The sequence below is a fragment of the Syngnathus scovelli genome, chromosome 9 (assembly GCF_024217435.2).
Source record: "Syngnathus scovelli strain Florida chromosome 9, RoL_Ssco_1.2, whole genome shotgun sequence".
Taxonomy (NCBI): Eukaryota; Metazoa; Chordata; class Actinopteri; order Syngnathiformes; family Syngnathidae; genus Syngnathus; species Syngnathus scovelli.
In genome coordinates this window covers 1,829,197-1,845,540 of record NC_090855.1, presented here as the reverse complement: position 1 = coordinate 1,845,540, position 16,344 = coordinate 1,829,197, and the positions used below count along the sequence as shown (strand labels likewise).

At 45.0% G+C, this 16,344-nt stretch overlaps 1 protein-coding gene across 2 annotated transcripts in view; it reads right to left on the bottom strand.

Annotated features, from left to right (window-relative positions):
• The window catches only part of si:dkey-22o22.2 (neural-cadherin), a 40,717-nt gene that overhangs the window by 20,566 nt on the left and 3,807 nt on the right, over positions 1-16,344 (bottom strand). For both annotated transcript variants that reach the window (XM_049730636.2, XM_049730637.2), the window contains exons 2-3: positions 1,361-1,549; positions 5-230 (exon numbers count right to left, since the gene is read on the bottom strand). In XM_049730636.2, the coding sequence (XP_049586593.1) occupies positions 5-230; positions 1,361-1,549 (415 nt within the window). The remainder of the gene's footprint in view (positions 1-4; positions 231-1,360; positions 1,550-16,344) is intronic.

The following is a 16,344-nucleotide window of genomic DNA, read 5'->3' as shown; positions in this document are numbered from 1 at the left end:
TCACGGCTGTCCGACGGCCATGTTCTCGGCCACGTTGAGCTGGTAGGTGACGTTGGTGAACTGCGGCGGACGGTAGCCGGCGAGGACCGACACGGTGGCCGGCGGACCTTTGTGACCGGCGGCGTCCACGGCCTGAACCTGCAGATGGTACTCATGGCTGGGGGCCAGGGGGCGCCCCGTGGTCCTGACTTCACCCGAGCGGCGGTCCACCTCGAAGCAGTCCATGCCGCCTGACAACGGCAGAAAAACATTTTGCATTATTGAACGACTACTGTGTTAAAAATAAAAAATAGCCAAGTTGCACATTATTCCATGAACTTCTGTTTTTAATTAAGAAAACCCAAATAATTTTTATATTCAATATTGTGCATTGATTTTTCTATATTTTGGAAAGAGCCCAAGGTAAAAGAGGTCAGCTGAAGATGATGAAGATGAAGGGTAGGAAGAAGAGGACGTGGGATCCTCAGCTGTTGACCAGAGGGTCTCCACTGGTCGCAGCTGCACCCCACCTGTCAATCATTCCATTCTGCCGCCATTCTGCTGCTCATCATCAACTGTGGTGGATGGAGGACCACCGTTTTCTATTAACAATAGATCACCGAGTTCCTCAAGCGCGGAATTGCACAGTGGACACTTGAGCCGCTTCCAACATTTCGGGAAAAAGTGGCCGTCGTTATTTTCGTAGCTCTCATGAAACGGTGCACCCAACAACGCTGTGCGTGTAAAAATAGAATTGTGTGAAGTGTGACTTAATCTCATTTAAGTCTACATTGGCAAGATCTAAGAAGAAGTTAAATTAGTGGATTATTTGTGAGGACACACGTCGTCGCATTACGCCAAAGGGAGGCAGTAAAATAAAATAATCAACTCTTAAAATATCTTCTTACGCTCCAAAAAATTATATAAAAATACAAAAATCCACAGCCACGGGCTTCCATCCGCCCACCTCGCCGCCTCTCTGGAGAGCTTCCTATTATTCCCCAACGTGGGAGCCTTCTCGGCCCCCCAGGGGAGCGTTTAGCAATGGGGGGGCCGTGGCGTTTAACAGCGATTTTTTTTTTCCCTGTTTCTTGATGATAATTGAAATTCAACAAGTCACTTTTTATTTAGCTAAATCTGCGGGGCTCCGAGCTAAAGCAGGTTTACCGCATGAAAATTCATGACAGGTAATACATATACATTCTTATTTGCATGTGAGGATAAATATAAACGAACAAATTTACATATTCATCAGGATTTAATGGCACATGTGCTGTGATAGGTCGGTTTGTCTTAAGGGGCGTGGCTTAGCAAAATCTCAATAAAGTCAACAACGCGACTAACGGGGAATAAATATTCGATTTGAAGTATAAACGCTCACCGTCCAATAGGAGGAACTGCGGCTGTCCGAGGGCGTCGTCACGTTGCCGTGACGACAAGCGGTAGACCACAGACCCAGGGGCGGAGTCGGGCCCCACGGCCGCCAGGTAGGGGACCGGGAACATGGTCCACTGCAGGTGGGCCTGACTGAGCGAGCTCAGAGTCAACCGGCACAGGTACCATTCGTCACCTGAAGGAGAAGGACAAAGACTCGGTGACATGTCAAAAACAACAAGCGACACCGTGACCCCAAACGGCGAGAGCCAATCAGAAGGCACATTATTGAGTTGTTTCGTTTTTGCTAACACTGCGCCGCGCTTTCGTCATTTCTACCGTATCGTGGCATCAACTCGACAAACTCAAGTGTTGTTTTGTGTGTTCAAGCTGTTGTTCTCCTTTTGTCACCGTCGTTAGCGGTTGTTACGTCTCCCCGCTTTGTAGCTAAACTAGCAAGTACGGCGCGTTGTTCAGTTGGCGTCATGAAAGCTAGCGTCTCCGCAAGGCCCCGAGGGGACGCGCTGACATTAGTCAACCAGCGCCTTTATCCGCTTCCTGTTCCCCGGGAAGACAACAGCCACATTTTTCTTTTTGTTTTCATGACGTTGCTGACAAAAAAGACACAGGTTTTTGTTTTGAAACTCTGGGTCGTGTACTTTCTTTTTTTTTCCGTGGAGGGATTTGTCAAGAAGACTGGAAAACAACAACTCTGTGTCAACTTCTGCCAACTAACTGTGTCAGAGGAGCATTAAAATAAATTCTGCTTTGGTCAAAAAAAAAAAAGACTGATTTGCTACAGCTTGACTGATTTTATTTAATCTCAAATGATATACCTTTGGAATTTTTTATAACATATGAGCAATTGTGTTGTAATATATAAAAGTATTTTTGGAAATTTTTATAATATATGAGCAATTGTGTTGTAATATTGACACCAAGTTGTTCTGTAGATTTTTTTTTAGAAGCATTTTTAGCATAAGCTAGCTAGCTAGCTAAATTTACGTTGCAAATTTAGCTACCTAGCTTATGCTAAAAATGCTTCTAAAAAAAATCTACGTTGCAAATTTAGCTACCTAGCTTATGCTAAAAATGCTTCTAAAAAAAAATCTACAGAACAACTCGGTGTCCTTGTCTAAATTATTGAATATTTTACGCTCGTCACTCCTAGCTGGTTAAATGCGGAATAATGGCGTCTTGTTTTTACATCCGCTACGCCCCTCCAGCGGAGTAATGGAACTCGGCCCGTTAGCACAATCAACATCAACGCGCGCTGACGGCTCGCAAGTGAGGAAGAAGCAGGTAGAAGGATGGATGGATAAAAGAAGAAGAGTTTCACCTCAACTAAGTCAAAGTAACGCACGTGGAGGCAGCTTGCTGGAGCGTACCGGAAGACGGCGGACATGTTAAAAAAGCGCGCTGACCGCACACGCGTTAGCTTGACGATTGTCTGACACGAAAGGAGCGCTGTCGTAAGAATTGTTAAGCCGCTCTTTTGTCAATTGGCGTCCGCTGTACTTTTTTATGCGGCGAGGTGACGCCTCATGAATACGAGTTTGGAGATGCCCGCGGGGTCATTTCCCGTGGCCCACTGAATCTCAGGGCCAGATTTGAATTTAAGTCGACCTTATTATAAACCGCTATATTGTGTTGCTTCTAAATTAGTAAGGCGCAAAAAAAAACGTCCCGCTTGGAGTGTGAACATTGTTGAAGTTCATCCTGCCAAACCTTCACATCAACTTAAAGCAAATAAGCGCAGGAAGTGAAAGATGTTCCAAAGTCTTTTAACGTCAGCGTGTACACGTTTGTGTACTCGTGTTTGTGTCACACCGGCAGCTTTTCAACCACGCGGGAGGAAGCAGACGCGAAGCGACTGCTACTTGATGTTATTCGGCATGAAGGCGCTGGTGCAATAGAGAAAGAAGGAGTAGAAGCTCCTGGATGCCGGAGGAGCGTCAATTAGCAAAGGGAAGGAAAACAACATGCCTCTGGGGGAGGAAGGAGCAGGTGGGAGGTGGAGTGATGGAATGACGGCAAAAGAAATAAATCAAAGACGTACGAGAACTCATATTCATTAGGGTGGCCGAGCATTCGTTTATTTTTGCCATATCAGGGTTCATCGTTTGCGACTTGGGGGTGACAAATAAACAGCTTGAAGCGAGCACGCTGGGCTTTTAATTTGGAAAGTTGTGTGCCAAAGATTTGTGATTGACGGGGTGGGATGCATCGCCATGGCAACCCGCAGCGGCACAGGTGTCCCCACGGGGGGCCGGGTGCCATGGCGACATGTCAAATTGACATGTGACAAGCTCTCGTTCCCTCGTCTGTGTGCGACTTCGGATTGGCGTAGAAGTTAGAGCGAGGTCACGTAACTCCAGAAACGGTAGCGAGCCAAGTCGTCTCGACCGGCGAACAAACAAACACGCTTCTGTTGGTGAACCGGGCTCTCCATCTGGTCCGTGGGATCCAGCGGACAGAGGCCTGCTGCATCCTAATTAGCAACCTTATAGACTGGCCTACTTTACACACACGTGCGCGAGTGCGCACACACACACAAAGGAAAAGTCCTGCAGGCACACACTTAATTAAAGCTCATTTGCGCTGATGATGATGAGCAATGCAGGAAATGAAAATAATAATAATTACAGCCACATGCAGTTTTCATGGCGAATCCTCAAAGTGATTGTCAAACTCTGACGCATGAGACAATAGGCAAAAAAAATAATAATAATACAAGCTTGGCAAATCTCATTTGTCTGATGGAGTTCAGTTATGCAAATTCCGATGCGGAAGTTTGCCAAAGAAAGAGCTGCTTCAAAACAAAATGGCCGACTTCCTGTTTATATGCGACCCGTTATCTCCGACACATGTGACATACGTGTGTGTAAGTGCAAGTGTGTGTGTAAGTGTCTTTATGTGCATTTAAGTTTGTGCGAATCCCTAACCCCCCCCCCCCCTCGTCTATAAGAATCCTGACGGAAACTCTCAGGAGAAGCGTGCAGGCCAAGCGAGGAGCAACATGAAAAGTCACTTAGGACTGCAAGTTGTGGTTTTTGCGTGGAGAAGATGATGAAAATGAAGTCAAACACATAAAAGAAGGAAGAGATGATTTGGAAAACAGCATTTTCTCCTAAATATCCAGAAAACAGCAACAAAGGATCACAAGTGGATCCATATTTGAACTCCTGCAGTGATAGCGAGACTCCAAATGAAATATGGCCACTGAGGAAAAATGATGAGGTGCTTGCATCATTGGCATTATTGTTCTATTCCCGCCAAACCCATTCCCTCTTTCCCACGGAGCCGAGCAACGCGGACCCTGCGGGGCCCCCGATGCAACAGCTCAGAGGCCCTCGGCTCCAGTCCGCTTCGGCTTCACACGCCTCGATCAATGGCGGCCAGATCAGACGGGGAAGAACATCAAGACGGAGGAGACCAAAAAGAGGAAATCGTGAAGCAACCAAAACAAACAAAGAAAAATCACAAAAGAGGAGAATGAAGAATCAAATCAAAACGGGGGAAAATGTGATGTTAAACACAGAAATGGATGGGGAAGGCATCATGGGAAGTGGGCCAAGCGGACGGGTCGAACGGGATTTACCGATAATTCACTGCGTTTGTTTTAATCACCTCCGAGGAACAGACGGGTGGAGACTGTCTCCGAAGAGACAAGTTGGTGTGTGTAGAGTATGTTTGATTACACTAGTCGATGAAACTAGGACGTAAACATGAAGATAAAACGTGGAAGAACATTTAATGGCCTACTGAACTGAACTCTGGGTGAAATTTTGTCCAAAAGTGTCCATTTTTGGTGGGTCTTCTTGTGACAGACAAATTTCTTTTTGTGGGTCCCTTCATGATAGACACGCCCGTAAAATTTCATGTTCTTAATAATGGCCTCTTGAAACATTGTTAGCAAAAAGTTATTTGAACTAGCGTACCAACTAGCTTAGCGTTAAGGGTTTGTATCGCGATTCCAGGGAGGATGAGGCCGAGGATGAGGAGGATCCGGGATCCGCGCTTTATGTGCAGCGTGGTCACGGCGCCCGAGGAGGAAGACGAATCCGGTGCGATGCGGCGCTCGTCTGAATTATGAATATCTGAGGACTTTTGTCGGCCATTAAAAAATAAAGTCCTAAATGTTTAATGAGGCGCCTCGTATATTATTGATAGCGCGCCGCGTTGACAAGTGTGCGAGCGCGTCCGCCGCAAACGCGTCACGCCGTTGTACACGCGTGTACTCCTGCGAGATGCTCTCATTAGTGTCTATGACAATTGACAACATGCTAGCATGCTACATAGCAACCTGACATTTCGAAGTGGTTAAGAGTTGAGATCTAAAAATCAATTTATGGTAATTGTATTAAATGCTAGCATGCTAACGTTGACATGCTAGCATATGGAAAAAAAGATAGCAGCTCAGATTCAGTATTTTTAAACAACGTGTGTGTGTTTGTGTGTGTTTGCGCATCAGCCCGTCGCGCTTTCAACTTTGGTGAAGGGATTTCCTCTCCGTGACTCAAAGGGAATTATCTGCGACTGTCATCTGCAGCGATAAAGACGCATCGACACCCTAGCATCGCTGCGCGTATTCTTTCATCTGTGTGTGTCTGTAGGTGTGTGTGTTTTCCAGCATGTTTGTGTATTTTTCTCCGTGTGCTCATTTCAAGTCATGGCGTTCCTTTTGACGATGCGACGAAGTCAAAGTATGATCATTTAGTTAGCTCAAACAAAATGGCGGTTAGTCAAATCAACTGTCAACAGGCTAAGCAACACGTTAGCATACCGGCTGTTAGCGTATTAGCAATTTATCAAGTCTTCCCAAATTAACACTTAAAACTATTTTAAAAAGCGGTCCAAATAATTATATTCTGTTATCTGAAAGTGAAATGCAACTATTTATAGGGAGACGTGCAAATCCAGCGAGCGTGCTAACGCACAAACACTGTCACAAATAGAAGAACACACAAACTGTGATGAATGGAATTAATCCACCCGGAGTCTCTGATCAAGTTTGATGCACTTGTGAATATCAGACACACACAGACACACAAAGGCTCAGATTTGTTCCATTATGTGAACAAACTGCAGCACACTTTCATCCAACAAACAGCAGCATTCGGCCAATTTGGTCCAATCTTGTAAAGCTGCTGTGTGCGTTTTTGATGTGTGTATTTTGGTGTGTGTGTGTTGAAGAGTGGGGGTGGTCTCCTGAGTCCTGTCATGGCTTAAATCCATTGTAGGCGATTGTGAAGTGGTTGCCGCAAAGCAGATTGTTGAGCCTCACATGGCGTGTTTGTGAGATGTTTCAAATATGATTTCAGAATTGAAAGACTTTGCAATAAAGTAGAAGAGTGTCGTTTAAATAACATTTATCGTTTTAAATATCTCATGCAATTTTTGTCTTAGCGCTGATTTCATGTTAGCATAGCCGACAGTTAGCAGGTTAGCAGTCTACCTACAGATTCTCCAAACATTCGCGCTAGCATGCTAGCTATTAGCATCATTTCATTGTTGTCCTACATGAACACAGTGATGTTATCCGTTTCAACTATGAGAAGATAATCGTACAACAAATGTCAGCTCCGAGCGTCGCCTCAGGAGAAACTGCCATGAGTGAAAACATCAGAAGTGACCAAAGTTCAGGTTCTCCTTGTTTTTTTTTTTTCTCTCCCCTTTTCACTTGAGTGTTCTCATTATGTCTCACTTCATCCACTTCTCTTCTCCTGGTTGGACTTAACAGCAAAGTGAAGGTGACTCACGTCCCTGAGACGGTCAAGGAAATGCTAACGCCTGCCTGATTCATCATCTGCACTGACGGAACGCAAAAACGCACACTAACACACAGACGCACACAAAATCTAATTTGCTGCATACCACCTGTTAGCATGTTAGCATCTGCAATCAACTTTAGCTTCATATCTTTGGTGATATACCCAACTTTTTATTTTATTTTATTAACTGGCAGTAGCCGACAGCGCAGGGTACGACGAGAAGACGAGCGGGATCATATTCATAGACGCAGCTCCCGCTCCCCGAGGAGGAGGCGACACCAGGAGGAACTTGTCATGGAGCCCAGACGCTTGAGTATGCTCCTCCATTATGAAAGAGCGCAATCTCACTCAGTCGGTCGGGGAGACGCAGAGCAGCGACAAAAAAAAAAAAAAAAAAAAAAAGGGGGGGGGGGGGGAATATAACTGCATGCATTCTCCCATATTTAATGTGTTTGACTCCTTTTTGCCAAGATGAAACAAAAAAAGGAGGTGCACCAGAAGATGGATGAGAGGAAACGGAAGGAGCCAGTGAGAGGAGGGACGGCTGGAAAGAAAGGAATCGAGGAAAGATGCAAGTGAGGAGGATTTGAAGAAAGAGAGGATGCAAGAGGAGGAGTGCAAGATAAAATGTTATAAAGCCTCCCGTGCACTGGAAAACACACAAGAGTGTGTGCGTGTGTGTGTGTGTGTGTGATGCAAGCCTGGCGGGCCCTGCTGTAATCGAGGCCGGATGGACATCAGGGCTAAGAGTTGCAGCAACCCTGCAGGCTACACACACACACACACACACACACACACACGCTTCATTATTTTTGGGGTGTTGGTGTTACTTGTTCATTCTTTCACCAGGCTGACTTCATCTCGCCATCCTTTGTCTTCTTGTCTTTTTCTTCTCTTCCCTCTTCATCTTCCTTGACTTCATCTTCACTTCCTGGTCTTCAACTTCATCAACTAGCTTCTTTGTCTTGACTTCCCTCTCTCATTCTCTTCGTCGTCCTCCTCTTCTCGATGTTCTTCACACCTCAGGTGAGAATGGATGATGTCTTCATTCGAAAGCTTATCAACACTCGCTCGTCCTCGAGTGAAAATAAAAAAAAACGAATCAAATAAAGCTCCAGCACCCTTCCTTGTTAATTTTCACTCTTCCCTCACGGCTAATTATCAACGCCTTTGATCTGTCCGTTAACCCCACCCTCCCCCCCCTGTTAACGCTTCAATTAGTCAGCAAGCATTCGGGCGAAGATTGATCCCAGCCCACCAGACTTCTTAATGGACCTAATTAAACAGACAGACCAAGTGTGTGTGTCGGAACAATGGGTTGAACCGGGTGGTTACCACGGAAACGCCTCTCCGGTAGAACACCCGCCTTTTACAGTCAAAAAAATCACAAACTCCAAAATAGTTTTTGCTGTAAATTATGAATGAGTGTGTCGGCTCGACGTTTCCCCGCCGCAGGAAGTGATGTCACATTTATTATGCGCCGGTGAGAAGGCGTCCTGAGCTTACAAAAGCAGCAAACCGAGATTTAACATGGGGCTGAATGCTACGAGCATTATTTTTATTATTCTTCATATTCATCTTAAAGGGAAAATTAACATTTTATATTTAGAATATTTTTGAATGATATATGTTGTGATTAATGTTTTAGTTGTGGGATAAGAAATAAACAAATAGCTTGTTTTTATCTAGCTAAGGCGGCGGCCATTTTGTAACTTATTGTCGTTTGAAAATGACATCACAGTTACCGCTCAGGTCGTAACCAATCACGGCTCAGAAACTGAGATGTATTATAAAAGAAGAAACTATTATAAAAGATGAAAAGCCACGACTGGTCAGAAAGTCGGCCGTTTTAGCATATATTTAGAATATTTTTGAATGATATATGTTGTGATTAATGTTTTAGTTGTGGGATAAGAAATAAACAAATAGCTTGTTTTTATCTAGCTAAGGCGGCGGCCATTTTGTCACTTATTGTCGTTTGAAAATGACATCACAGTTACCGCTCAGGTCGTAACCAATCACGGCTCAGAAACTGAGATGTATTATAAAAGAAGAAACTATTATAAAAGATGAAAAGCCACGACTGGTCAGAAAGTCGGCCGTTTTAGCATATATTTAGAATATTTTTGAATGATATATGTTGTGATTAATGTTTTAGTTGTGGGATAAGAAATAAACAAATAGCTTGTTTTTATCTAGCTAAGGCGGCGGCCATTTTGTCACTTATTGTCGTTTGAAAATGACATCACAGTTACCGCTCAGGTCGTAACCAATCACGGCTCAGAAACTGAGATGTATTATAAAAGAAGAAACTATTATAAAAGATGAAAAGCCACGACTGGTCAGAAAGTCGGCCGTTTGAGTTCAAAGCCTCCATTTAAGGGTCATTTCTCCATTTCTAGTTGTCCTTCAAAGCCAAACGGAGTTTCTCCTCCATTGACTACCAAATTCCATGTAAACTCGACTGGAAGAAGATTCTAAATTGTAAAACGGTAAAATATTCATCACTACCCATGGGGAGCTTTGATGACTCTCCAAACTCTGCTAAGCTTTGAGCTTGACCAAATGTCTTCTGACATAATACATCTGCTGAACCACCACATTTCCATTAACGCCGTCGCATATTGCGCGTTTCGTGCACTTGAAGGAGCGCCTAATGCAAGCGGGGACCGCAAACGCTTCAGAACGTCATCCATCCGACTCGTCATAATTAGTCCGAATATGTTACGGAATGTCTGAGGGGCATGAAAAAGATGAGAAACGCATCAATTCAATGACGCCAAGCAGCCAGCCATGAAGCTGCTCCCGTGTGTGTGTGTGTGTGTGTGTGTGTGTGTGTGTGTTCATGCTTAAGAGACAATGAGGCGTATTGAGGACAAGAAGGGCATGACAAACACAGAGTTTATGCCCTCTGTCATGTCAATAATGACTCTCACACACACACACATCTACACACACATATACACACACACGCACTGGCAATAAGTGGCGCCTGCTGCGCCCCGTCACCCGCAGGACCCCAGGGCGCTCTCCCATCCCTCGCCATTGTGCCCCCAATGTCGTTTCCCACCCCCAAGGTCCCGCCCCCCCCTAGATGTGATTGGCAGCTGAGGTTAAAGGGCGGCCCTGTTGTGTGAAAACATAAACGGTGGGAAACACAAAAGACAACAAGCGAGAATGCCAATTAGCTTGAGCGTCCTCGTCGAAAGCTGAAGAAATGTTGAAGGGTTGATAAATATATTATTTTTAATTATTAGTTTTTATATATTTAATTTTTTGAGGAATTAAGATGTCATTTTCTATTCGATAATGATTAAAAAATGGCATTATTTCAGGAAAGCCATGGGGAAGAAAAACTAAATTATTTGCAAATAAAGATGCATTTTAAACTAAATTTTTATTTTATAAACTGTCATTTCAATCAGTCTAAACACTCATGAGAAAAAAAAAAAATTGTGCAGCACACATCATCAGTCGGCATCGTTTTACATTCAAATGAGGGGTTTAATTGCGATGGGGGAGGGGGGGGGGGGGTCTGGTGTATACGAACACACTTGGATGCATGAGCGTGCGCACACACACAAACAGGCGAGTCGGTGCCCTCCCGCATGAACCCTCCCAAAACTGCTGTCAATCAAAAACACAAAAGGCCCGCGAGTGGCCGCTCAGATCAGGCGAAGCGGCGCCCCTTCAGCCTGTCATGGCCGCTCAATGGAGCCTTTTGTGCGGCTCTTTAGCCCGCGTCGGGGGGCATAATTGGCCCGTGCGACGGGGGACCCCAACAAGGCAGCATTGGAAACAACTTGTGTACACATTTCAAATAAAGCTAGCGAAGGTCGACTTTAAAATGGCAATGAGCTAACATTTATGAGTTTTTTAAGGGGTTAAAATTTTTTCGCTAATCAACTTGTTGTCATATTTGAACCCAAACGGCACCTAAAAACAAAGTCAACAGTTTTTGGTGTCTTTTTGGGGCTACGGAACAAATCATCCCGTTTGTTTATTGGCTGGTTTGTTAGCTTAGCGCTAGCCAGCTAAAGCCCCTTCACCTCTCTGCGGGCCGTTAAATCCGACCAGATGCCCGTGTGCGCTAATCCTGCATTGCAGCAGAAGGGTAGGGGGGCCTGGCCAGAGCCCTGTGGTACCCCAGGCCACAGAGCGGATTCCGGTGGTGTCGGTTTTAGGTTTTTAGGAGACCTGACACCATCCCAAAGCAGATGGAGGACACTGCTGTGTGTTTTTCTTTTTGTGTTTTTGTGTGTGTGTGCGTGTGCGCATGTAATACAAATAAACAAAATGCCGCCTGTGCTCCGGTGAGCAGGATTATTGTTGTTCAAGTGAACAGCAGTTGTTATGAGTTTCCGGCCAGTAATCCCAAAATACAGCATTAATTATTAAACAAACTAGAAGCAGGAAATCGTTTGAAGCCATTGTTGGACTTAATATCGGAAGCTAACATTTATCTTGCTAACGTTAGAGAAGCTCGAATAAATGAAGCTACGAAGGAACTTAAAGTTAGCTTAACTCTCACATTGAAGCTAATACTGGAAGCAAAAGATTAACTTGAGAAACTACGATTGAAGATTTTCTAGATTCGCGGTTTACTTTATCTTTGACGTGCTAGCATATGAGCTAATACTATTAGTGAGTCAGAGTGTGGAAAAAAAAAATACAAATGGTGGCAAGACTTGTGCCCTGGACTTTAATGAGGTAGGCTGTTGCTATCACTGCTAATTAAGTCCGCCGCTTCGCTAAAACGCAGCGCTAATCCTGTTAGCCCGCAATCGAGGAGGAAGCGGAGGGAAAGGAACCAGGGCAAATTAGCGGAGAAGATGTGAAAATGAAACGATAGGAGGAGTGGCTGGGCTCCTCGCCGCACTTTTATTTCCCAATTAGCCAAGCAGGAAGTCGTTAGCTGCATCGTGTCGCCATGACGCTACGCGCTCTCCTGATTAGCCGCCAAATCTGCATCTTGTTCTTTCCTCACAGTCTGCTCGACTTCTTCTCATCTTTGGAGCTTTATGGAGACAAATTGGGTGTTAGCTGAGTCTGTCGCCAGCGCGCGCACACATTCAACATCATGATGACCCCAATAAAAACCTCATTCAATTAAAATGTGAGCTCGCCTATGGACATTTTCGATCTTTTTTTTTTTGGTCGTACTTCAAAGAAATGTGACTTTTCATTTTAACGTAAAATTCCATAAATGCTAGTTTGTCGCCATTTAAAAGTCAGGCTAAAAATTCATTCACATAGATTCATCATTTTATTTACTTGAACTACTTGAGCAAACTCTTTTTTCCCGCCTGTGTATGTTCACTTGAAAGCATCTTTGGCAACATCTTCTCGATGTGTGTGTGTCCGGTTGCCTTATCTGTCCCAGTCGCAGACTCCAGAGCCTGCGGTACACATTCCACCGGCTCTGAACACAACGCCAGCTGGCACACACACACTCACAATCGCACACGCGAACACAAAAAACACACACGCACGCACCGAAGTCTCAACCGAGCCTGAACATCGGAGGACAGCGCTCGAGGAAGTCAGAATGCGGAAGAAGAGGAACGTGTTTTTGATCAAAGCAACCTTTCAATGGTGAACTTTGACCCTGAGGTTGTGAGTGCGTGTTTGTGTGTAGCAACAGGGGTGTAATGTGAAGCAGACGCTTTGCAGGGGAAACGGATGAAGACGACAAGTGACAATGTGCAGATGGAGGCGGAGGTGAAAGTGGAGCTAGCACCCCTGGCTTGCAGTCAGCGGTTCTGGGTTTGAATCTCGCAAAATAAAGAACATAGGCAAGAAGTCAGCAAAAAGAACCTGTGATGCTCCAATTAAGCTAATTTGCATAATCCCGCCCCCACATCAAGTTACCAAAAGGTAAGCAGAGCTGCAATGCTAGCTCACGCTAAGCTAAATTGTCGACGTGAGCTGTTTGTGGTGCATGACCCGACACCATTTTTTTTCTAGTCAGCTTATTTTCAAAATTTAGCTTTTTTTTTTTCCAATCTCCTTTAAAGCAAGATGAAGATGAGGAGATGAAGGGGAGGAAGTGGAGGAAGTGCTGCTGAAGAGTCTGCAGGCTGTATGTTCAGCTTTACTCCATCAAGCTTGTTTTGAGCCCCGACGAAAAAAAAAATAAAAAAATAAATATCATCGTGCTGAGTCAGGTGTGCGTGCTCGTAAATGCGCGCCACTGCTGTTTGACCCGAGGACGAAGCGAGACGTGAGGATGAAAAGAAAGTTCAAGATGAAGGAAGAGGATGTTCACACTGGGCAAGCGAGCCGACACATCACAACCGATTTGAAGCGGGACGCTGGCGACCGCGAAAAGGTCAAAGGCTCCGAGGGACGTCTGAGGACAACACGAGCGCTGCCTCCAGCTGTTGGACTCATTAACAATATTTGCTAATTAGACGGAATTTTTAAAAATGCCAACTCAGCAGATCTTGTATGTTCTCGGGGTGCGTTTGAGAAAAAAAAAAAGTCAACGCTGCAAACTTTGCCTTTCAGAAGCAAAAAGAGTGAAGAAAAAAAAACCTGAGCTTCTCTTAGGTTCAACCGCTCTCCCGTCTCCTCGCTAACCTGCCCCAGCGTGCCCACGCCGCCGCTGTCATCTCGCCGCGCCGCCGCCGTCCATCACCCGCCACCGTCTGTCATCAACCCTTAACCTCCCCACACCCTTTGGCGGCGAATTCCAGACGCGGGGCCTCCTCGGACATCTGCGCGCCATCCGTCCATCTATCCCGTTTTCCATATCGCTTATCGTCACTTGGTTGACTTTTTGGTGAAAGAAGCCCGGTCGACCTCTGACTGGTAATCAGCCAATCACAAGACGGCATTTGGTTTTTGAAGCTAGTCTTGAATTAAGCCTCCTCTGACAGATAAAAGAGCAGAAGCAATTTAGCAATAACATTATTTTCAATTAGAGTTGCGTCGCCACGGCAACATTTGTCATGCGGTGCATTTTGCAGGTGTGCAAAATCTAATATTTGACGAGTGACACTTTTTGGTGATTGGGTGTCAGATGAGGAGCCGCCGACGTGGCGTCTGTCATCAACACAGCTGGAAGGGGACACCCCCCGAAAAAACACACAAAGGCGCCACTTCACGTCTCATTGAGCAAAGTGACGGCAGTAACCAAGGTTTGTTTCGTCGACTATTAAAAGAAATAAATCGGATTTTTAAAGAAATCCATAACGTAAATATTCCCAGATTAACATGGGATTAAATTAAAATCACAATTTCGAGATTCATGCATGACAACAATGCTCGTGACGTGCATCATCGGTGACACACACAAACACACACGAGGCTCAAGTAGGTGTTAACGACTGCTGAGGCTGGACCTCTTGGCACGGAACCCCCTCGGTACACACAACGACACAGATTTATTTTTGCACACCTCTTCATCGTGGGGCTGGTAATCCAATATGAAGCAGGTTTGTGTTTGCGAAACTGCGGCTTCAAATCAGCTCTGACAAGACGAGCACCGCTCGCACCCTGGGGCTCATTTGTGTGTGCGTGCACGTGTGTGCGTGTTTTGTCCTCGCTATCTATGCGACACTTGAAACAAGTTTAGACTTTTATTTTTACTGAAATTTGCATGTGTGTGTGTGTGTTCATTGTCATAATGAATCTCCCTCGCCATGTATTTTGTTTGTGTTTACTGTGCGTGAGTGACAGTAGGGGGGTGGAGTATTTTGCAATGGCTTATTTCTATTAGCAAGAAAATTGCTGTCATTAAAATGAGTCATTATTTCTATTTTTAAAATGAAAACGTGCGAAGTGAGTCACCGCAGGGACAAAATGTGATGGACAGTCAATGGAAGGCAAATAAAATGAGCTGGCATGAAAGCGAGTGTTTGTGTAATTAATTTGTGAGTGTGTGTGTGTGTCTGTGTGTTAGAATGGGTCCATGTGGTGAAGGAAGCATGTGGGTCAGGTTTCCAGGGACCGCTGGCAGCTGGCTGTGTGTGTGTACGTGTGTGTGTGTGTCTGTGTGTGTGTGTGTGTGTGTGTGTGTGAGATGGGAGTCAGCCATGATTGAAGTAATTATTACAACAGTCCCACTTGTACTTTCTACTTTGTGCTTTTAATTGACTACAAACAGACCTGAAGTCACCTCGTAACCTGGCAATGACACCCCCATCCCAGAATGCAACACCGCAGAGGACGCCATGACAGTGCGGAGTCTTTCGTTTCGAACGGAACGGACATTTTTTAGCTGAGTGCATATATTAAAAGTAGTTCTTGACTTCCTGATTGCTTGGTTGCCTTGGGGGACCGACTCCCCCGCCCCCTCCCCCCTGGGGAGACACAGATAAGCTGCAAGGCAAAAAGAGGAAAAAAAAAATTTGTCCCCAGGTCGTCCGCTTAGCCTGCAGAGGAACTCCCCGAGAGGCGGAGCCCGCAGGGAGAGGTGTCACGCTGGAGATTGACGGACAGGCTGAGGAGACGCCAAGCTTCCTAAAAGCATTCGCCACGCTGTCTTTCAAAATGACTTTGTTCAAGTCTGGATTTCAAACTTTCAACAAGAATAATGATAATAAATCAGCGGCGGGCCGTTCTGGGCACTAAGACAGGGGGCGACAAAGCACTACTTTTGTCCAAATGAAGCACCCACTATAATGGTTCCTCAACAACAAGACACTACTTTTGTCCAAAATAGGTTCCTTCAAACTTTCCCATTTGAAATGTTATTTTATAGTTTTTATTATCATAAAATAAAATAAAAAATGTCTTTGTAACATACATTTTTAGGGATTTTTCTTTTGCATCAGTTCAATTCAAAAATATTTCCCACACAAAAATATCAATAATAACAGCAGGGTTATTTCTATTTATTTTTTTTTTAGCTGTTGAAGGTCTGCTGACAGCTAAAGGATTCAGGAAATGTGATTGGCGTTTCCATGGTTACCATTTGGACTCTCGCCTCCATGGGACGGGTACCGATGCTAATTGGACGACCTTGTCCTAGTTGGCCTCGCCCCAGGCTGCGGCTGATTGGCTGTCAATAAGCCATTAGGACGTTCCACGAAGGCCAAAGCGAAACAAAACCGAACAGTGAGAACACACGCGCAACTACTCTCAGCCTGGATAACGCCCCCTAGAGGCCATCAAATGCATTACAGACAACAGGAGCACTTGAGTTGAAGTAATTTATATCAATTGCGTGAGCCGCAGGTGCTCATCTGGAAGCTAGCATAGCATTAGCAAG